Here is a 23,080-nt window from a genome sequence, read left to right on the forward strand (position 1 = left end):
TAAAGAAAGATTCATTTGAACTGTGACTCACTGAAAGCTACAGAGAGGTAAACAGGCACAAAAATGTTCAAATCTCATGAACGCAATGATGGAAATTAACATAATAGTAGTTATACACAAGAAATGAAGCACTTTATTAAATGTTTTTTTAATGACTGCAATTAAAACAAAAGTCTGCAAATGGCCCTTTTTTAGACAGATAAAAGAAATACTCACATCAACACCTTGTTCTCAGTTGGTGGCAGGTTGACATTGATGTTGTTGTCTAGGTTCATAGTCAGGTGATTACTGAGCAGAAGAAAAGGGGAAAGGGGTAAAGACATTCAAAGAACAACAAACAGCACACACACAAAGACACACACATACATCCATACAGGTCCAGTCTACGTTATCAGTAATTAAACAGTGGTAAATCACTCCTATAGAGAAACTGCAGCAGAACAAGAGCAGGATAATCATTCTGTCTCTGTGCTTATTACTATAAGGTTTACCTAAGGTGTGATTTGATGCTGCAAAGGGGATAGAGATAACCCCCCCCCCCCCCCCCCCCCCCCCCCCCGATGCTTCTTCTTCTTCTTTCCATTAATCTGCTAAGGACAACTGTTTCAGAGTGAAATAAATAAAACAGAAATTAACTGGATTAGCCCCTTGCTGATCGCTGACATCAGAATTCCTTACACAGGTGGCTTATGCAGCTTCTTCTTTCAATATGTTAAATTGCAGGTCTGCACCAGGGCTGCTGTCTGCAACATCCTGCAGTTAGAAAATCTTGCGATGGAGGAGTTTCTGAAGAAATTCCGAGCACAGTTTCATGGGTTTGCATGTGATGGTGGAGCTGCTGGGATGAGTGAGTAAACAGAAGCAGCCACAGTCTCGATTGAAAATATCAACCGTAACCTGATCGTCATTTGCTGAATCATTCACAAGTTAGTGTATCTGAAGAGGAAAACATGCGACTGAGAATACTGTGCATTAAAAACACACCATGATACTCTCGTATCATATTTATGAGTTAAAGTCATATTTATGACTTTAAGTCATAAATATAAATATATAGGACTACTCTGGGTCGGTTATGTGTGCACATATAACCAAACTCACCTGTGCAGCTGGAAGCCTTCATTATTAACATGCTTGTATCCACTCTGGAGGCTCTTGAGATGAATCTGTGTAAGAGATACACAAGAGGGACAAATACAGAGTCAAGCAGCTGGGAACAGGAGGAGGAGGAGGCGATGAGATGAGAAAGATGAGAGGAGATCCCAGCATTTTGTGTGTGCGTGCACAATTATGAATGAATGTGTGCCAGATGTGTGATCATTGTGCTGAGATCAGGGACCCCTGAGGGATGCGGTTTGGCAGCATTTTGGTTCACTTAAATGTTTTCTTGAGAAGTTAGTAAAGTAAGCTTTGAAAAAATTCGGCCATCTGAGCTGGCTCAGCATTTTCCAGGCATTTGGATCAGAAGCACACAGAGAGAAAGAGAGAGAGACCAGGGCAGAGCAAATAAGTCGCAAAGGACATCATTGATGTAGCAATGGCACAGCTGTACAGATGTGCCAATCACATTGGAGATTAGAGCAGTAAAACTTTACTCCTCTACTAAAATTACTTTTAGCTCCATCCTCCAGTCCTCGCCAGCTGCTCTCCTCCCCTTGGCTCCATTCTTGAGTTTTAATAGTGCTTTATAATGAGGACAGGCCTGCCTCTACATAATTGAACATACTAATTCAATTACAAAGGAGCAACAATGTTTAAGTGGAGCATTTCTTCCTGATGAGCCAAGCGAGTCGCATCAGGGCACCAAGCATCTATCAGCGTCATCCCAATGTATTTGTGGATGTGTGTTTATGGGCAAACTTCAATTTTATTTGGCTATTATTGTTATTAATTCATTACTGCATAATGACCTATGCACGAAAGAATATATTGCATCTATTAAATAGCAAAGTGGGCTGTAAAGAAACCTGCACAAAGAAATATTTTTGCAGCTCGCACATGTATGACCACACTAAGACAAATCACCACACTCAAGTGGTTAGCTGATGCTTTGGTTCAAGGTGTTTAATATTCATTATATGTGTTGATATATAAGTTCCCCACTTAATAACTATGCAAGTGTCCTGTCCTTCTGAAGTGTTACTTACACAAACGTAGTACATAAATAGTGCATTTAAAACAGTGTAGGAACCACTGTCTTACTATATTATAGAACTAGGCTTATAAAAATATCTTGTTTGGCTGTTTGCTTAATTTCAGTGTGACAGGCAGTGTTGTTTTTTTCTCATTTCTCTGCCTCCCAGAAGGAACAAGCAGCTCATTAGGCAGAATCAAGGACTTTGACTAGTGATCAATGACTGTTTCAAGAAGCTTTTTCCTCCCCTTCTCTTTTTTTCCCACTTTGTCTTTTCCTCTCCGTTTACTCAGATGAAATAAGGTTCACTGAAAGCACAACTGCAGCTCCACTGAACCCAGACCTCCCTGAACTGTCATTTGTTTTGAGAGCCGGTGAAGTCACCTTTGCATTTCCAAATTCCCTGGAAAGACAGTAGGTTTTATGCTATAGAATCCACCAGTTTCACAGATAGAAATCCAATTAAACACTTTCTCTCTCTAGAGAAAGAGATACCAGAGAATTAAACAACATGATGTAGAGATAAGCAGAGTATAAATGAGTAGAGATGTGTGTGTGTGTGTGTGTGTGTGTGTGTGTGTGTGTGTGTGTGTGTGTGTGTGTGTGGTTTTGAGTAATAGAGGTGCTGGGAGACTGAATGAGGCGATCATTTCAATTTCCCCTTCGAGTTACTGATGGTACTGTCACAAGCCTGACCAGACAAACTGTTAGCCTACTTCAGCACACACACATACGCACACACGCATCCACGCACACACTTACAAGCACACAAGGAGGCACTAACATAGAGACACGCGTCACAAACATTAACACAAGCTGACACACAGAATTGAATCCTTATTTATTGTTTTACTGAAAAGAAGAAAGTACAACTAAAACTAATTAATCAGCATGCAAACTGAAAAGTTTAGTGCAAGAATAGTCGTGTTAAATGGGTCGTAACCTCACTCAAAACATAGAGAATGACACTAAACAGTAAAAACATGTGTTTGCCTTACACTGTAAATGTCCATAGAAACATACAGCTTCTCACACATTCATCAGTAATACTGAACAATACACACACACACACACACACACACACACACACACACACACACACACACACACACACACACACACACACACACACACACCACAGTAATGCCACAGGTGGGTTAAATTACCAAAATTATTTTCTCTAACGGTACACTAGTATGTGCAAACTCTTAAATTGAAATGATATTTATCTATAATTATTTTTGTTAGGAATTCATTTTAAAATTTGTATTTTCTAAAAACATCTAAAAAGATAGTAAAACACATTATTACGTTTTTATTAAGATGCCTAATTACCATTTTTTATTTGCATTCAATAATTTGTTGAATTTCATTTTTAGATTTAAAGTTTATTTCCGTACTTAGCATAACAATAGATCAACATTAAGTTATTTAAAAAGGTGTAGTTTATTTACGGTAAATTGCATTTAAGTATTTGTAGTACCTCATCCTTCACGTCATTTTTCTCATCACTGTTTTTTGATCCTTGCTTGTGCGTATGGGAGGTTGAAAAACAAAAACTGCAACGCAAACATCAGGAGTGCGTTATTCATCACTTAAACACAATCCTGAACTCAGGGGGACATTTACATTGACTTTAATACATGGTATTGATTTTAAGACCTGTAGCAGTAAACATTTTGCAGTTACTGTGTACCAAACCAAAAGCTCAATGTGCTATTATAAGAATTTATTAGATCCTGTTTGAGTATTTTCTCCTGCTATCCGTACCTGTATCTTTCCATTCTGATCTGCATGGAAAACCACTATCCCAGTTTTAGAGAAGGAATACCAAAAATGTACCGGAACATAAACCAGAGGTTTGCATAATTTAGTGGCAGAGTCGACAGAAAATCTATAGTCATTTTAGGCTTTGGCAGTGCCAAGCAGGCTTGTATTGATTGGTGTGAGTGTTTGTGTATATGTGAACCTGTGTATTGGTGGATTTATGGTAAAGTCAGGCACAGTAGAGAGAGGATGGAGTAGGGAGGCAGGGAGAGATGCTGATGCAGAAGAGACCTTGAACTCCCAGGAAATAACAACAGAGGAAATAGAGCTAAAGGCAGCCAAATACAGACCACAAGACCTGTTTCATTATCTTCCCTTCCTTCGCCTCCTCTCTCTATCCCCACTGCTTTCTTCCTTCATCAGTCTTTTCTCCTTAACTCAACTTTCCGAGAAAATAAATGAAAATAAAACAAGACAGGCACAGGGAGGCAATGAGAAGAGAAAGCACACAATTAGTGGAGATGATAAAGAGGAAAGTCAGCGATTTAATCACACTGTGAGAAATATACTGGCATTAGGAATAAGGACAGACAAAGCAGAGTGCAGTGGACTAGTAGTTGTTTTGGAGGTCTTTTTTGTCGTGTGTGTACGGATCTATGTAAAGATCAATCAATAGATGAAAATACAGGTATACACTTCACCTGAAATGGTATTGAGAATTGGTCATAGGGCCATTAAGAATAAGCTTGACAGGACATGTCAAAAACGACGGATGGGCAGAAAGTGTCTAGGAAGGCCAAATGCATTCAATATTGACACCCTTTACTGGCAACTCTGAACTAAGAGTTTGAGCTCTTGCCCTTCAGATTGTAGCTATCATGACAGAACACTACTTACTCATAATCACCCAACCATCCATTCATCGTTTATCTTTCTTTTTCAGGCACTTATCCAACTTTGGGTTACAAAGGGCTGGAGCCTATCCCAGCTGTCACAGGCCAAGAGGTACTCAAGGGACTGGTTACCAGTCACTCACATGGCTACACATTTATTATATATTTGGCTTTAAAGCTTGGCCACAGCTACTTGCGGAGTGTGCATCCTGGCCATATGAAGGGGAAAGACTTATAATTAAACTCTTCTTAGTTCAATGGATGGTTTGTTTCCCACATGCAAAGTTTGGTGTTTCAAACTAAATTGCACAGGCTGAAAGATGTTCAAACAGCTGATTCATGTTCTGTAATATCCAAAATTTCTGATTAACAACCTGGGAGTGTTTACATTTTTTTTAAACAGGCAGTTTACCATAACCCTTCTTATTATATCATGGGCTCAAAACCAATTGTTAAAATGTGTTTTAAGGTGGTATTGACAGGCTGGTTTGTGGTAACTGATGCTACACATATTACATTGTTTTTTATACTTTTTATTGCTTTTATATAATTATTTTAGTGTTTTTTGTTTTGCTTTTACAATATTGTTTTTCTGTGTTACAGTTCTCTGTGGAGTTCCTGCCTTATTATCTTGTTAATACTTTAATACCTGGCTGCACATCACATTTTCTAAAATGGGACTATAAAGAATGGCTCTACCTGACATGAATTGAAACATAAAAATGACTATAGAAGGCTTTGTGGTGATGTTTGTGTTGTTTTGCACACTGGGAACAGAAGATTAATCAATCAGAAGTGCTGTATATTTAAGGTAATTTACATATTTTGCTCTTTTATATTGGATGTTGCATAAACGTGCTCTCTCACTGTATGAAAGAAAACTAGACAGCCATGACTTTTCTCTTGAAATGATGTAGTTGGAAGTTGCTGAAGGTATTAAAGAAGAAGAAAATTGGTGAAAGGTTCTTTCTTGGCAAAGGAAAGAAGGGATGTGGAGGCGGAAGAACTGGCCTGTGTGCTGAGAAAGAATTAAGCTGGACCAAGGCCAACTAGCCAGAGCAGCACGGAGAAGAGAGAAATGGCCTTCCTGGGAAGTGGCCTTCATCTCTCCTGTACGAGTGTAAATCTGTCTCTTGTACCTTGACTGATCCATTAACACATACTAACACTTACACACGTGTCTTGCAAACTCAATCATCCAGGTGAGGAAATCCCAAAAAGTTGATTCTTCAGTCTCATAAAGACGAGATGGAGCATGAGATTGTCTTTCTGAGACTGAAGAAGTCACTTTAGATAAGTACCGAAATGCTTTTCACAACGAAAACGCTACGTCCAGATGAATAGAATCAATGTTTTGGGATTCACACACGTGATTTAACCAGGTAATCACGGTCAGTTTAAATGCTCAAATCATAGATCAAAATTAAGTAATTAATTAAGACAAAGCAGGATAAGCATATTCAATTAAATGAAATCACAACAGACAACACACATTTGTGTAGAATAAATAGAACAATGTGCTTCATTGCTGTCATAAAAAAGGAAAAACTCAGAGTGCTAGACAGTTTTGTACTATATTAATTATGACTGATAAAGTCATAAAACTGTTGGTTCAAGTGAAGCCAAGATTAAGTATATTACACAGGATAATTTGTCAAAAAAAATAAAAATATTGTCAAAGCTCGATGTATGTTTTTTGTTTTTGATGTAGTAATGGTATAAAACAGTAATTGAAATATTAGTCCAGTGCTTGACTGAACACACATTCATATTAATTCAATCCCAGAAACTGATGTATGACTGTGTATCTATCAACAATATGTCAGCCACCAAGCAAACAAATAACGACATGCATAAATTATTTCCTGCTAAATCTAGCTGGAGGTTCCCCCAGTTTAACCCTCACGTCATACTGGGCTCTTTTTGTGCCACTTTTTTCATTCGTATGAACGCCATTTCCGCTGTGTTGGGTGTAGCATAGCCAAACTTGCCAGCCGGTTTCGTTTTTGTAAAATCTTCAAATTTTCAGTCTGATTTTCTTACATCAGCCTAACACGGCTTAGCAGCAAAAATACTCACACTCAACACCCTAGGGACCGTTTTGTGCCCCATTGAAACCCATTATAAACGCTATTTTTCACGGCAAAAAAATTACGGTCAAATCGATCGTGATCGGTTATGTTTCCGCTTCCGCTTGCAGTACTGGCCTTAGAGTTGTAATTTTTTTATTTGTCCACCGGGTGGCGCCCTTGCTCCACATGTGACGCCTGCTGGAACATACACATGTTCTCCAGCGGCCTGCTCGAGACAGATACCCGGAAAAGGCAGACTAATTTCCCGCGTACAGCAGCAGCTTGGCCCGCTGCTCGTTCCGGACCATTTTCTGCCCTTAGGTTCGTTTGATTTTTTTTTTTTTTTTAATCAACAGGAAATGACGTATTTGTTTTCACGTGGTAGCGGAAGTGTGTGCTGCAGACACGGGAACCGAACCATATGCTCCGGCGCTGCGCGAAACACACCCGCGGCAGAGGCACTCCTCCCCGGGGGAGCAGGAGCAGCAGCGCCGCCTGGGGACATTTTTGGCTTCTGGAAAAAAAATTAAAACCGGATCGAAATTAATGTTCGTGCCAATCTTTTGTCCATCTAAAGGCCTAATTATAATAACAATAAAATATTACTTCAAATGTTTTTTTTGGAAAATATTTTATGTTTTATGTTTTATGTTTTTGGGGCAAAAAAAGCAGTGCGCTCATGTGACGAAACCGGGATATAAAGGATTAAAATCCGCGAAATGTAATTAAAACTTGACATGAATATTTCAAGGAGAAGTAGGTCTAAAAGATTGGCTAATTTAAAGTGGAATAAAATATTAATATATAAATTTTTTATAGCACTTTTTGGGCGTGGTCGATAGTGTGCATTTTATGAAATGCGCTCCTGGAAAAAAAAATAAAAGGCGATCGAAATGACTCTTGGTGCCAATCTTTAGTCCATCTAAAGGCCTAATTATAATAACAATTGAATATTACCTCAAATGTTTTTTTTGGAAAATATTCAAGTTTTTTGTTTTTTGGGGCAAAAAAAGCAGTGCGCTCATGTGACGAAACCGGGATATAAAGGGTTAAAATCCGCGAAATGTAATTAAAACTTGACATGAATATTTCAAGGAGAAGTAGGTCTAAAAGATTGGCTAATTTAAAGTGGAAAAAAATATTAATATATAAATTTTTTATAGCACTTTTTCGGGCGTGGCAGAAAACGGTCCCTAGGGTGATAAGTGTGAGTATTTTAAAGGATGACGTGAGGTTAATAACCTTGAGGCTAGGAGTTATTCCATTCACCTTTCAGCCAAAAAGCTGTCATGATGTGGTCTTCCACTGATGGTAACCTAACTAATTTAAATACTGTCATACCATCTGCGGTGCTACACAGACCCCTCCCTCTCTCTCTCTCTCTCTCTCTCTCTCTCTCTCTCTCACACACACACACACACACACACACACACACACACACACACACAAACAGACACGCTAGCCAAAGAGCTTGGAGGCAGCTTCTATCAGTCAAACCTCCCTGGGGTTCTTTGGCCTAGCCAGCCAGCCGGCGCCATCTCTGCCATCAGGCTCACATCCTCATCGCTCTCTTCTGCCACAGGGACACAGAACCTGTCGGAACACCCTGCATTTGTGTGTGGGAGTGATAGCAAAACCTGAGAACAGGTGCTGTTATCTCTAGCTATTCCTGACAAGGCACTGTGTCTTATTGCTTCCATGTGTGTGTGTGTGTGTGTGTGTGTGTGCGTGTGTGTGTGTGTGTGTATGTGCAGATTTTTCCCAGTGTCCATTGGGATTCGGTGTCCAAACACTGGCAATGTCGTCCCCGAGTGACCCTGCAACTAGAGGTGGCCTATACTTTTTCTATGGCACTCTTTGTTGCACACACACACACACACAGACACAGAGCCCTTCATTCTGCCTTGGGAGTTAGGTTAATAACTGACGGTGTCAGAGACGGAGAGGACGGACTGCAAGAGGAGGAAATGGAGCAAGGAGACAACCTAAAGATGTAATACCATGGAGAAAAGGTGAAAAATCACATCACTGCCAGCGAACACAAACAGTAATAAATGAAGATGGAATGATGCTGTTAATAAGCAAGAGAGGTAAAGGGGGTAAAAGCTAAAATGATTTAGCTGAACCTAAAATGTCAAAGGAGTTCAGTTAAGTGGATAAGGACCACACCGTGAGCAATGCCAGCTGCAGGAGGTGAGAAGAGTTGAGAGCAAAACATACACACATGCACAAAGACACAGGGACACAGACACACACAGAGGTCCCCAGTTGTCGAGGCAACAGACTGAGCATCTGTGTGGTGTCAGATTGGAGCAGGAACTGGTCCACTGTGGAAAAACATAATTCTGTGCATGCAGTGTATCTTTTTTCTTTGCACTTATCAAATTAGAAATTCAGACTCAGACCACAAGCTGTGGGGGGTTTGTCGCTCCAGAATAACAATCAATTTATTTGCAAAAACTGCACTCATATGAGAGAATGTTGTTAGCAATGCAGGCATTCAGGCGCAAACCAATGAGGGGCAACACGACTTTCAGTGTAACAAAACACAGCACACCCAAGTTGAGTCATATGATATTACTGTGCCCTTTACATGTTGACATACTAATATAATAGCGTATAAAGATCCTTTAAGACTCCTTCGCATTAATCTCATGCCTTTTTTAATGGAGAAATGACAGTCTTACAAGGTCACAGCTCGTAACATTTCTGCATCACTTTCAACACTACAACATGAAGGTGTCCTGTGACAGACAGACTGATGAAATCAGCCAAGTTTGAAATGATCTTAATTGTCAGAAAGTTAGGTCTGAACTTTTAACCAGATATGAAAGATCAAAGTACAACAATGTATCCTTTGACACAGGCAGGGGACTCATTTTGTCTCACTGTGAAGCCACACACAGCCTGAGGAAATGTACACTGTCGCTTCCTTGTGTCCTTTTTTCCAAGCAGCATTTCCAATGTGTAGTTAACAGGCTCCCGGTGGGCCATAATCAGAGCGGTAAAGCCAGCCATTAACATGCCAGAACAAACACACTGTAAAGCACTTCCTCCTTATACAGCACCAATCAATACTACCTGTCCTCCACGGCAGCTGAGCATAACACCACAGTACTAACGACTGCACTGTTGGATGAAGAGCAATATATATGCAAAGAGCTGAAGGTAAATGTATGCAACCATAAAGTTGTTTTTATTGGGCATTATGGTCAAATGGAAGGATCGGCATTGCTGCTTAATAGGATTGTAAAGGTAGTTGTGGAAAGAGTAGTAAAAGAGATGCAGAGTAAGGAATGTGAGCTCCCTAAGGGCTTTTTAGTTCAGGTGATATGGTTCTATTCAGATCTTTATTTTGCATCTGAACAAGGCCGGAACACGTTATGTTAAAGACCGCTAAAGTGCATTAAAATGATTAGGCATAGCACTTAAAGTAAAGGCTGCAAACTCTACCAAGTCATTGTGACTCTAACTCCATCACATGAAACTATAAAGATACTGGATCCAGACTGATAATGTAACTCGCTTTTATCTTTTGTTAAAACAGTTAAAGCCTGAAGAGTTAACTGTTCGGTTTTTATGTTTTAAATTTGTATAGTCCAAGCCAAAGCTGAGATACCAGGGTGATGTTACTAGAGTAATTTCACCAGGTCGCACTTAACTAACAAGACACCTCTTTAACTACAAAAGTGATTGAAACACAAAAAGTTGCTATTCTGAACTTCTAAAGGTGAGATAAATCAAGGGCCATCATGGCTGCTTAAGTCTACATGCTGTTTTTCTTGCAACTTTCTAAACACATAATCAAATAAATGACACATAAAGCCTGTTTTCTTTACAGCCTTTGTGCTCACACTACATGCACACAGTTCAGTACTTGCAAATACAGCTGCACACACATATACTTTACACAAAGCAAACAATTAACGCTGGGCTTTAGTTGTGAGTTAGAGCTGAGACTGTCCATTAGCAATGGTCCACTGCTGTTCAGGCTTAATGAAGTAGAAAGCCAAAAGCAAGAGAAATCCTGCAAACCTAATTAATGAGAGGAGGAAAGAGGTAGCGGAAGAGAGGAGAAAAGAACAGAGTAGAAAAGAGAAACCCAAAATTGCACTGTTAGAGGTGATGAAGCAAGAAGTAAAAGGGGCAGGGAACTAGCAAGTAGAGACTTTCCATTACTGTTTTTAATTGATCCATGTAAAGCTGCCATGTTAAATGTCTTTATCCCGTCTTAATTCCTTCAGTGTATTTACTAAATGCTTGCCTCTGCTCAAAGATATCATTGTATCTTGTTCTTGAAAGGTCTTTTTAAACATCTTTGTGTCCATGACAGTAGCTTAACAGTAGCTTGCAGAAAGCCTGGCTCACTTTTCTTCAGCTCAGCAGGAAATTATTAAAGTCACGGTCCAGTTAGCTGCTGGTCACCCTCAGCCCTGTGGGCCTCGGCTTGAACCACCCACCTGTGCTGGGCCTCTTAAGAAGGCACGGTGCACAGTCGTACACACGTACACACACACACACACACACACACACACACACACACACACACACACACACACACACACACACACACACACACACACACACACACACACACGCAACTGTGCTCCTTACTGTGGAGTGAGCATTAGGCAATTAGCTTTGCTGGGCTCTATCTAAAGCTTGGCTTTGCTCTAAAAATCAGCAGTGGGAATGGCATACCAGGCTTATGAGGCAGGCAGGGAGTGTGGGTGTTCATTAAAACACCCAGCACCATTCACGGGGTGAAAAAAGGCCATAAAAGCAATTAATCTGCCCATAAACAAGCCATTCGCCTGTCCAACACACCCACGAACACACTCTCATGACAGTGGGAGCAGGGAGAGGGAGAGGTGAGGAGCTGTGCCGCTTGTTCCTCCCGGCTCTCTTTCTCATTATCTCTCTGTGTCTCATTCTGTTTCTCTGAACTACTCAGACAAATCCAGAGATCTTAAGAGTTTTTTTTTAAATCTAAAAAAGTTTTTTCTAGTTAAATCCTGCAGAGCAAAGTTGTAGAGATGAGCCTCAGATAAGGTGGATAAAAAGTCTCACGTCACACTTGCTACAGATCACCAGACTGATACACTGACAGCACGGCCCAGATGTTTTCTTTTTAGAACTGTCTATGATGTTCTCTCAGAGCTTTTTGAAAAGTTTAGGACCATTCATCTCTCTTTATCATGCATTTCATTACTTTGACTCTGTCCTTAAAGATGGATGCCCATCAATAACATCATGCAACTTAAATAAATCTAGTCTTCTGAAAATAATAATAATACTTTATATTCCAAAGCATTAAATTGCATATAGACTGGAATGATGCTGTGACCAGAGACTATAGAAAACAAATGATATTCTGCAACTTTAAGCTACTATGGGTCAAATAACCAATGGCGGCAGGAAGTGGGCGGAACCCAAGACAAACGTTCTCAATTTCCAGGCAACGACTGAAGTAACTACAGATGAGAGTGAAGAATACTGTTGATTGAAATATGAGCTGGCAGCAAACACGTTAGAGGGTCACCTAGGCAACCAGTGGAATGTCTGCAAACGACCAGCCGTCACATTTGAAGTGATGTGCAATTACTGTGTGCATCCTATAAGCTTCAAATGCTTTTTATTAGCCATTATCACACATTAAATAATTTAGTCATAACAAAACAAATGGCCTTGAACTAGACTGTAAAGGACGTTCTATGACACTGTGATGGTTTCTGGTGTCTTTTATGTGGTTGCCTGCTGGGGAGGTGGAAGCACGGAGAGGTAGAGGAAAAGGCTCGGTAAAGAAGCCCAGCTCTGTCCTGGACAGCCCCCTTGACTCCACTGAGAAGGTTGGTGTGAGGTAGGGCTGCCACAAACAATTATTTTGATAGTCGACTAGTCACCGATTATTTTTGCGATTAGTCGACTAATCAGATCATGCATCCATTGAACGTAAAACGTACAGCTTATTGCAGCAGCGTGCATCTGCTCTTATATAACTATCATTAGCTTACAGCTTTAAGTGTTTAAGGTATGTGCTAACTAAAAATAAAGACAAGATGATAGTTTATTAAATTTAAATGAAATTTGCAGATTGTGATCTGTGAGTTTAATAAACTCAGCCGTCTGCTCCTTGCTATCTATAATATTGTCACGGTCCGGGGCAGCGGCCGTGTGAAGAGTGGAAAGGAGGACTCAAATGCAGCACTTACTCAGATGTGAAGGTGATTTATTGACAATATCAAACATAAAGTGGAGATGGCAAAACAGAACTAAGGATGAACTAAACTGGGTGAAACTACACAAAGGAGTGGCAAACCTGAACATGAAGGGAGAACAGCAGGGAGAGCACGCAGGGGATTTCACAGGGTATGAACACAGACGACGCGACGAGGAGCAGAGGAAATCACACACTATAAGTACACAAAGAGACACTGGGAAATCACACACAGGTGGGGGAAACAGCTGGACCTGATTAACCTGACGAGACAGGGGAACACTAACACCAGGGACCAACAGAGGGAGCACAAACCCAGAACCCAGTGTCTAAAATCCCAAACACAAACCATCCCAAAACAGCCATGAATAATAATGAAAGTAATAACAATAAAGAACATAAACATAAAGTCACTGAGTCATGGTCGCAGGACCATGACAGTACCCCCCCCTCAAGGGCTGGCCCCCGACAGCCACAGAAACACACCACCAGATCCGGGCGGGCGGCAGGGGGCCCAGGACGGAGGGACCGGGCCAAGACCAAAGACGGAGGCCCCAGAGTCCCAAACAAATGTTCACAAAAAAAAAAAAACTCACAGGGGAGCAGAGTCCAAAACACAGTTCAGGTGGCCGGCCAGGGGCCCGATAACACAGGAGGCCAGGATGGGACAGTTCAGGAGGCCGGCCACGAACAAGGCCGTGGAGGCGCACAAAAGGTTCAGGAGGCCGGCCGTGCGGAAGGCAACGGCGGCCGCTCAGGCGAAGAGGGTCCGGGGGCCGGCCGTGCGGAAGGCAACGGCGGCCGCTCAGGCGAAGAGGGTCCGGGGGCCGGCCGTGCGGAAGGCAACGGCGGCCGCTCAGGTGACGGCGCCCGGCCAGTAGCCTAGCCAGCGGTCCAGAAAACGGCCGTTTAGCTCCAGACCCAAACGAGGCTGGGCCAGGCGAGGCTGAGGGCACGGAAGCCGGGACCGCAGCAGGCGGAGATGATGATGCAGACACGGAGGCTGGACCAGACAATGATGCAGACACGGAGGCTGGACCAGACGATGATGCAGACACGGAGGCTGGACCAGACGAGGATGCAGACACGGAGGCTGGACCAGACGAGGCTGACGAGGATGCAGACACGGAGGCTGGACCAGACGAGGCTGACGAGGATGCAGACACGGAGGCTGGACCAGACGAGGCTGATGAGGATGCAGACACGGAGGCTGGACCAGGCGAGGCTGATGAGGATGCAGACACGGAGGCTGGACCAGGCGAGGCTGATGAGGATGCAGACACGGAGGCTGGACCAGACGAGGCTGATGAGGATGCAGACACGGAGGCTGGACCAGGCGAGGCTGATGAGGATGCAGACACGGAGGCTGGACCAGGCGCAGTGGGTGAAGATGAGGATGCTGTGGCCGAGGATGCGGGCACGAAGGCTGGACCAGACGAGGATGCAGACACGAAGGCTGGACCAGGCGTGGATGAAGCTGGAGATGAAACTGGGCCAGGCGTGGATGAAACCGGGCCAGGCGTGGATGAAACCGGACCAGGCGATGAAGAAGCTGTAGCTGAAGCCGGGCCGGGCAAGGACGAAGCTGTAGCTGAAGCTGGGCCAGGTGAGGATGAAGCTGGACCAGAATCAGGCGAGGATGAAGCTGAGGATGAAGCCGGACCAGGTGAGGATGCGTCCTCAGGCTGAGGTGTGGCCGTAGCAGGCGGTAGCACTGCCGGTGGTGGTACTGCTGGAGGCGGCGCTGCAGTCACAGGTGGAGAAGCAGCCACAGGTGGAGAAGCAGCCACAGGTGGAGAAGCAGGAGGCTGGACGGGCTCCTCGGGCCCCCCAGCAGGCGAAGCAGGAGGCTGGACGGGCTCCTCGGGCCCCCCAGCAGGCGAAACAGGAGGCTGGACAGGCTCCTCGGGCCCCCCAGCAGGCAAAGCAGGAGGCCGGACGGGCTCCTCGGGCCCCCCAGCAGGCGAAGCAGGAGGCCGGACAGGCTCCTCGGGCCCCCCAGCAGGCGGAGCAGGAGGCTGGACGGGCTCCTTGGGCCCCCCAGCGAAAACAGCCGCAGAACCAGCGGGCACGTGGGCCTCCGGCACACACGAAACAAAACCAGTAGGCACGTGGGCCTCCGGCACACACGAAACAAAACCAGGAGGCACGTGGGCCTCCGGCACACACGAAACAAAACCAGGAGGCACGTGGGCCTCTGGCACACATGAAACAAAACCAGTAGGCACGTGGGCCTCTGGCGCACGTACGGAGGGCTGCAGCTGCGCAGAGCACTGACCCTGCTCAGGCAGTGACAGCCCGGTGCAGTTCACAGCCGGCATCTTGGCCTCCAGGGGTCCAGAGTAAGCTGAGGGCAGTAACCCAGCCTCTGGGGAAGCCCCGGAGTGAGTAATAGTCTCTATTGTTGCCAGCTTTTGAGGAACAGGTCCGTAGTGAAACAGTTTGTCTCCCTGCTCAGAAACAGCGGTGGAAAAACAGTGTGAAAATTGTGGCTTAAGGGAGGCTAATGGTTGAGCTACAGACTGGGAAGCTTGTGGTTGGACACAGAACTGAGCCGGAGAATGGCAATAAAGTCCTGGCTCAGAAGGAGCGGCAGAGACACAGTCTGTCAGTTTTGCAGCGGGTTTGTACACGCCCACTTGGGAAGGATCCGTTACCACGAAGGTAGGTAAGCGATCCATACAGTCTCCCATCCCGCTCTGAATAGCCCCAGAAAACAAAGTCCCGGAAACTGGGGAAAGCAATGCATCCCGCTGACTCACCGCATCGGGCTGCTCGAAAGTGAATGCAGACGGGGGGTGAAGTCCAAGGTCCAAAAGGAGAAACTCCCGCTCCCACGAACAGAGCGAGTCCAGCAGCCATGGGAGACCGGTCACCAGACGCTGTAGCCGCCTCTCTATAGCGCGCTGGGACGTGCCACCCGGGCTTTCCAGCCACAGGTCGATCAGCTCCTGTGTGGCATCGATGAGCGTCTCCCGTAGCTCCCTGGACGGATTAAGCGCTGCTGGGTCCATCTTGTGGTCGCGTCGTACTGTCACGGTCCGGGGCAGCGGCCGTGTGAAGAGTGGAAAGGAGGACTCAAATGCAGCACTTACTCAGATGTGAAGGTGATTTATTGACAATATCAAACATAAAGTGGAGATGGCAAAACAGAACTAAGGATGAACTAAACTGGGTGAAACTACACAAAGGAGTGGCAAACCTGAACATGAAGGGAGAACAGCAGGGAGAGCACGCAGGGGATTTCACAGGGTATGAACACAGACGACGCAACGAGGAGCAGAGGAAATCACACACTATAAGTACACAAAGAGACACTGGGAAATCACACACAGGTGGGGGAAACAGCTGGACCTGATTAACCTGACGAGACAGGGGAACACTAACACCAGGGACCAACAGAGGGAGCACAAACCCAGAACCCAGTGTCTAAAATCCCAAACACAAACCATCCCAAAACAGCCATGAATAATAATGAAAGTAATAACAATAAAGAACATAAACATAAAGTCACTGAGTCATGGTCGCAGGACCATGACAAATATAACGGGACACCAGAGTATATTCTCCAGCATCTCACACTTCTGATAATCAGTTGTGTAAAAACTACTGTATAACTTTAATCTCAGCCAAACCGATTTACTCAGGAACAAATAAAATACTGAAAAAAGCCAAACAATAACATTTTTAAGGTATCTAAGTGACTTATATATCATGTTTAACCTGAGTAGCGAAAAACGGGCTTGAAAACGATTTGCCGGGAGTCCGGTGTTCTCACCGGCTCTAGTGAGCGTTGAACTCCGGCTAGCTAGCTAGCTAGCTTGAGCTAGTGGGTAACAGACGTCTCCGAAAACATCGGAGCGCTTTTGAAAATATGTGGTGTCTTGATAAACTGAGCAGAAATTTGAGGCTTACACAGTTACATTCTCACCTGAAAATATGTTAAACGTTTATTTTGTGACCCAGAAAGAATAATAAGAGTAATATTAAAACTAACTAGCTGCCGCCATTGTTGGAAACTGAGCAGGGCCGCGATTCTGGGACACAGTTTCTTGTTCTTCGGGGTTTAACGGCAGCTGGCATCGTTGTACGTGCAGTGCTGCCATCTTCTGTTTCAGTCCATTATTACACTCTTAAATCCTACTACTTATTCCTGCATCTTTTGGGATCTTACAAAGCTTCAAACGACACGTCGACTATTAAATTAGTCGTCGACGATTTTGATAGTCGACGTAATCGTGACTAGTTGACTAATCGTGGCAGCCCTAGTGAGAGGAGGATGTTAGCCAAGCTAATATTCATTATGGACAACACCTCTGAGCAGCTTCTTTAACAGTAGACTGTTACAGGACTGAAGGCTATCATAGGTATTTCATTCCAACAGCATCCAAGCTGTACATACAGACACAGGATGAAAACTCTCTAAAAATATTGGTATATTATTATCATTCCCCCCTGCATTTATGTACATATAAAAAACTGTTACTGTAATTTACTGTATATAGTAACCATCTGCACATAGTATAACATTTTGGCTTTTTTTTACATCTCTAATTACATCCCTGATTTACCTTTCCTTCCTGTTACTTGTGCTGCTGGAACAAGCTGGAAAGTCTAAGTCCAAGTTGTCTGTATTTTTGTATCTTAACATAGTTTTTAATAATCCCCAGAGGTTCCCTCATTGTAGATTATTATTACAACACAATAAAAGCATCAGACTATCTAAAACAGATAAATGACTTTCACACTGCTGAATGTAAAAACTAAGGCACTATAAGAGCACTGGGACTCATGTTACAATGAGTATTGATGAAGCCCTTCCCCCCCCACCCTGCTGCTTCTTTCACTTCTGCAACAATACAAAAACATATCAGCTACAATAGTATATAATAAGCAGAGGATGTGAATGTGCATGTGCAAAGTTTTAATGTGTGCATTTATTGCCCGGGGATGTACAGATGATGAGAGATGATGAGTTGCATGCCTCCATCCTATTGAGTAATAATGAGAGTGCTGTGATTGCTTGAGCTAAGAATAGTAGGCTTTAATAGGGGGGGTTGTCTCTCTGCAATCCGCCCCTATGGCAACACTATAACTAGATTTATCACTACGAGCGAAGCTGTAACAACACGGGAAAAGGCGTACCGCACACAATTAAAAGAACTTGCAAACACACAGATGTCCAGAAATAGGTTAGGGGCATAAAGGCATGGAGAAAAGTGAAAAGACAGAAAAACACAATGATTTTGAAGGACAGGTGGACTCAGTAATATTTTTCCTTCAATAAAGGTCAGCTACAGTTTAGACAGCAAGCCAAAGCTTCCATACTCTTACTTTGTGAACAACCAATTATCTTTTATCCATATCCTCAGCTTTCCATCAAAAACTCACTCATTTTGTTGGCTTTCTATATGACATTCTGTCCTTCTTGCCATTATTTCAAATAACTATGACATTTTTGTCTGTGTTTTTTTTTTTTTAAACGCTGACTTCATTCCAGCATGTCTCACGCGCTGTTATTCTGCCCTGCAGTGCATATAAAAAAACACAAGCTGGCCAGGTAATGCAGGTTACTAAATACATTATTATGGCATAACGAAAAATAATTGGCAAATGAGCTGGACAACAGGTTAACCCCCCCCCCCCCCCCTTTGTCAAAGCAATACAGCCAGAAAGAAAATATCCATATTGTCACTCGTAAAAACCATCTGCTTGTAACTCGCCTCAACAAGAGACAGAGGAATGTTTATGTTAAACACAAACACACATTCCCTTTCTTGGTGTGGCTCCCCTAATTTTATTTTGCTATGTTCCAATCTCATACCGAGTGGCCATCAACCAGAGTCAATCTTGTGGAAAATGAAAACTATCTGAATATTCCTGGGGAGCTCAGGGAGAGTTGTGTGCTCCCTGAGCACCATTTCACCTGCTGTGTTTACGGCTCCATGCTGAGCTATTGCATGACTTGTCTTTGCTCTCCAGATCACACAACGAGAATGAAGTTGAAATTAGTTCCGGAGATATATGTGTGTGAAAGTGCATGCGTTTCAATAGCAGAGTCATGGCCATATACACAGGAGCACGAGCAAACACACACATGCACACACACAGATGTACACAGAAGTTCAATTAGCGTCCAATCGTAGGGGACTCAGGTGAGGGATAAGTCATGTTTAGTGCACCTGTCTCTCCAGCAGGATCTCTGCTGGAATTAAAGCATAGAGTTTGGGAGCTCTGCCACAAGAACATCAACTGGAGGTCATAAACACAGAGTGGAGACAAGCTGCAGTCTATCCTGCTCACAGGATGTCTCTAAGGGACAGAAGCAATAAATAAATCAGTGGATGCCCTACCCTCAAACAAACACACGGCATCAATATAAACTCAAGCATGCATGAATCCAATGTGTGAATAAAAACGAGACAGTGAACAAGTATCCCGACGCAGAAGAAGAATATAGCAAACGTCACCGAATTATAGATGTGTGTCTATGTGTAGCTGCAACCACCAGAGACTCTGAGAGACAGGTACATGGGTAACCGTCACCAGTACACAGCTGATGAATATTCACACTATTTTCAGAAGCATGATCTTTCCCACTGCATCCACTCGACAGATGCATAAACATGCACATTTACATTCTTGCATCCTAACCCGAGCCAACACATTTGGACGCACATGTGAATGCAAATAAATAAAGAAAGAAAAAAACAGAGAAACTGAAAAATTTCCATTTCTGCCCACAAATCTATGTGTAGCTGTCAGCATGTGAGCTGACAACAGCTATGGAAATGCAGCCCGCTGGGGTGACCTTGACTTTAAGCACATACCGTACTCACACACTGTGGTCAACTCCACAGTAGCTACAGAAGTTACCCTCTATTCCGTTTCTCTTCTCCCTAAATGGCTGTCAATCTGTCCATCTTGCTCAGTTCATCTTTCCTCGTCTAACATGTCTAAACTTAAAGCAGAAATGTCAGTGTTGGCGGTAAATCATCCTTCTAAATTGCGCATGTTTGTGTGTGTGCTTGTGTTAACGCCGTTTTAACGCAACTCTCCAGAATGCAGTGGAGAAAGGCAGCAACTTCCTCCCACCACTGAATAAAACATCCCATTTGGAGCCAGAAGCCATAAACCATAAATCACCACTTCTACCACAGGGCCCTTACCCAGAGAGAGAGGGAGGAGCAAGATGAGTACATGTGTACGAGCATGAAAAAGAAAGACACGCAGGTAATAATAAAATGAAGTCGTAGCATGAAGTGAAAGATAGTCGTGAATATAAAAAATATCACGATGAAAACTATTTTGCTGCACCAAACAGTTAGAAACATACCTAATAAAAAAACACAGAGGTAAGTTCTGTCATGTGAACTTCGACTGTTTGGTTACACTCTGAAACTTGCTAAAAAGTGATAAAATGAACGTCCATTTATCCAGTTCAAAGTTGGAAAGCTTATCCTATATAGAGATCACAGGGCAAGAGGCAGGGACCACATGGACAGATCGCCAGTTCATTATCTTGCTATACAAAATGTTGATTTAAACACATGAATGAGCTTTCTTGCCTACAGTATAAGAACCGTCCCACTTTGTGTGCTCGCAAAACACGATCCCTACAAAACCACAGTGGCCAGGCAGATGTACAGGCTGTGGACTGGCCTTAGAGTGAAGCTATAGCCGGGAGAGAGTGAATTAGCTTTCACAGAAAGATGGAAATGAAGGAGAACGTGCAAAAGTAATAAAATCCACTGAGCACAAATTCACCAGTTAAGATTTCTTAATGTGTTTTTTCAATCGGTGCAAAAAAAATCAACATTCATAGACTGGCAGTTTAGCTCTCTGTGCTGTGCTTAGATAATGGCTGTATTTAGCATACAGACATGAGACTGGTTTGGAAATTCCTTTTCTTACTATTACCAAGTAAGTCAATAAGCATATTACAGAAATCTCTATTTTCTCAAGAAACCCATTAAAACCTCCTATAAGTCATTTTCTTCATGCATGGTTTAGTTTAGTTTCGTGTTCAAAGAAAATACTACTGTAATTTGGGTACATATAAATCAGACACAAAGTAATAAGATCATCACTGGAACTACTACACATTATGCATAAACTGCTTTCCAGAGGCAGTGATTTTCACTCATGCACATAACTGCCATCCCAGCTACTCATCGTTATGGATTAATACAACTGTGACATCTACTGAATGATTAGGGAGCCCAAACGACTCTCAGGATCTCAGAATCACATCAAAAGGCTTGACTGAGACAAGCGCTGCTCGCTTGGCAGGGCTAGACGTCTACTTTTTCTATTTTTCTTTGGCTTGTGTAAATGAATGAACAAATACACAAAATTCTGAACAAAACAAACAAAGGGGTGAAAATGGGTGGAGGGAGTTATAATAATTATTGGCCAATAAGTTCATAAGTACCTAAAAAGTTCTTAAATGTGCATTTTTCTTTTGATTGTTCTTGAAGTACACATAGTACTATTTGTGCACACAATCACTTCTCGGCATATGTTAGCGCAGGAGAAGTTCAACTTTAATTACCCTTTCCTTTACTGAACGAGCAGAGGTGAAATGAACTTGACGGAAGAAAGAGGTGGGAGGGGAGGAGGAAGCAGTCAGACAGGGTAAGTAATGCTTTTTCCCTCAATGTGTTTTTTCCTTTTTCAGAGAGGGGTTATTTTAATTGAATACTGGGGAAAAGTAATCACATCAAGCACCAATCATTTCTGCATTAGGGGCAAACATAGGTTCCTCGAATAGGCTGACTGTTAGGGGAGGGTATCTGTCTATCTCATGCTAAAGATCAAATCGCATTCAGTCTCTTTCAGGCAGAGTGAAGGGAAGAGGAAGGGTTGAATTGTTTAACATCTAGTGGTGTCTGTTCATCTGTCTGTGTACCTGCAGCGGATCAAGGTGGCTCTTGTATATATCTGTGTCTTTCAGTCTGCACTGTGTTGCACCAGCTGCAGTTGTCTAACCTTTTATAATAGCTTGCTGGTTATTTACAGCCAACACATGCTGCTGCATTTAGCTAGTGTGTTGTATATCAGGCTGCGTACATCTTTCTTTCTTTCACACACACACACACACACACACACACACACACACACACACACACACACACACACACACACACACACACACACACACACACACACACACACACACACACACACACGGACCAAATGTGCAAATAATAAATCTCACTTCCTAATTCCCATCCTCTTACAAATAAAGAAAATGAACTGAAGATGTTATAAATATACTGCTTTAAAAAAAAACAAAAAACAACAGAGAATGCAGAAAAGGCGTGCAATGACTTTGCATGACAGCTGCATTTAATTAGCCAATCACATGGCACCAACTTAATGCATTCAGGTTAAGGTCAAGATGACCTGGTGAAGTTCAAACCCAATTGTCTGAAAAGAAAAAAAAAATGCAGAGATCAGCAGTTCTTTGGGTGAAAATACCTTGTTTGTGTCAGAGGTCAGAGACTGCTTCTGACCTCTGACAGGAAGGCAACAGTAACTCAAATAATCATGTGTTATAGCCAAGGTATATAGAAGAGCAGCTCTGAATGCACAACATGTGCACCTCGAAGCTACAGAAGAGGAAGATGTTGGTGGTCTGATGGGTACTGAAATCTGTGTTGCCATTCTGGTGGTAAATCTTGCCTTCTATCACTGGTTCAGGCTGCCAGTTGTGGTGTAATGGTGTGGGGGATATTTTCTTGGCACACTCTGGTCCTCTTAGTTTCAAATGAGCATGATTTAAACACAACACCCTACCTCAGTATCACTGCTGACCAAGTCCATCCCTTTATGACTACAGTGGACCCATCTTGTAATGGCTGCTTCCAGCAGGAAAACACACCAAACTGCATATCATCTCTTTTTTGAACATGGCAATGAGTTCACTGTACTCAAATGCCCTGCAAAGCCAACAGCTCTAACCAACAAAGCACCTTTGGGATGTGATGTAACA

The 23,080-nt window shown here is 43.0% G+C and overlaps 1 protein-coding gene across 1 annotated transcript in view; it reads right to left on the reverse strand.

Moving 5' to 3' along the window:
- schip1 (schwannomin interacting protein 1) overlaps positions 1-23,080 on the reverse strand; it is a 251,215-nt gene that overhangs the window by 158,652 nt on the left and 69,483 nt on the right. The window contains exons 6-7 of the mRNA XM_085380233.1: positions 1,102-1,166; positions 217-288 (exon numbers count right to left, since the gene is read on the reverse strand). Coding sequence (XP_085236359.1) covers positions 217-288; positions 1,102-1,166 — 137 coding nt within the window. The remainder of the gene's footprint in view (positions 1-216; positions 289-1,101; positions 1,167-23,080) is intronic.

The sequence above is a fragment of the Rhamphochromis longiceps genome, linkage group LG14, assembly GCF_057381845.1.
Source record: "Rhamphochromis longiceps isolate RC_006_pf linkage group LG14, R_longiceps_female_GT1.1, whole genome shotgun sequence".
Lineage (NCBI taxonomy): Eukaryota > Metazoa > Chordata > Actinopteri > Cichliformes > Cichlidae > Rhamphochromis > Rhamphochromis longiceps.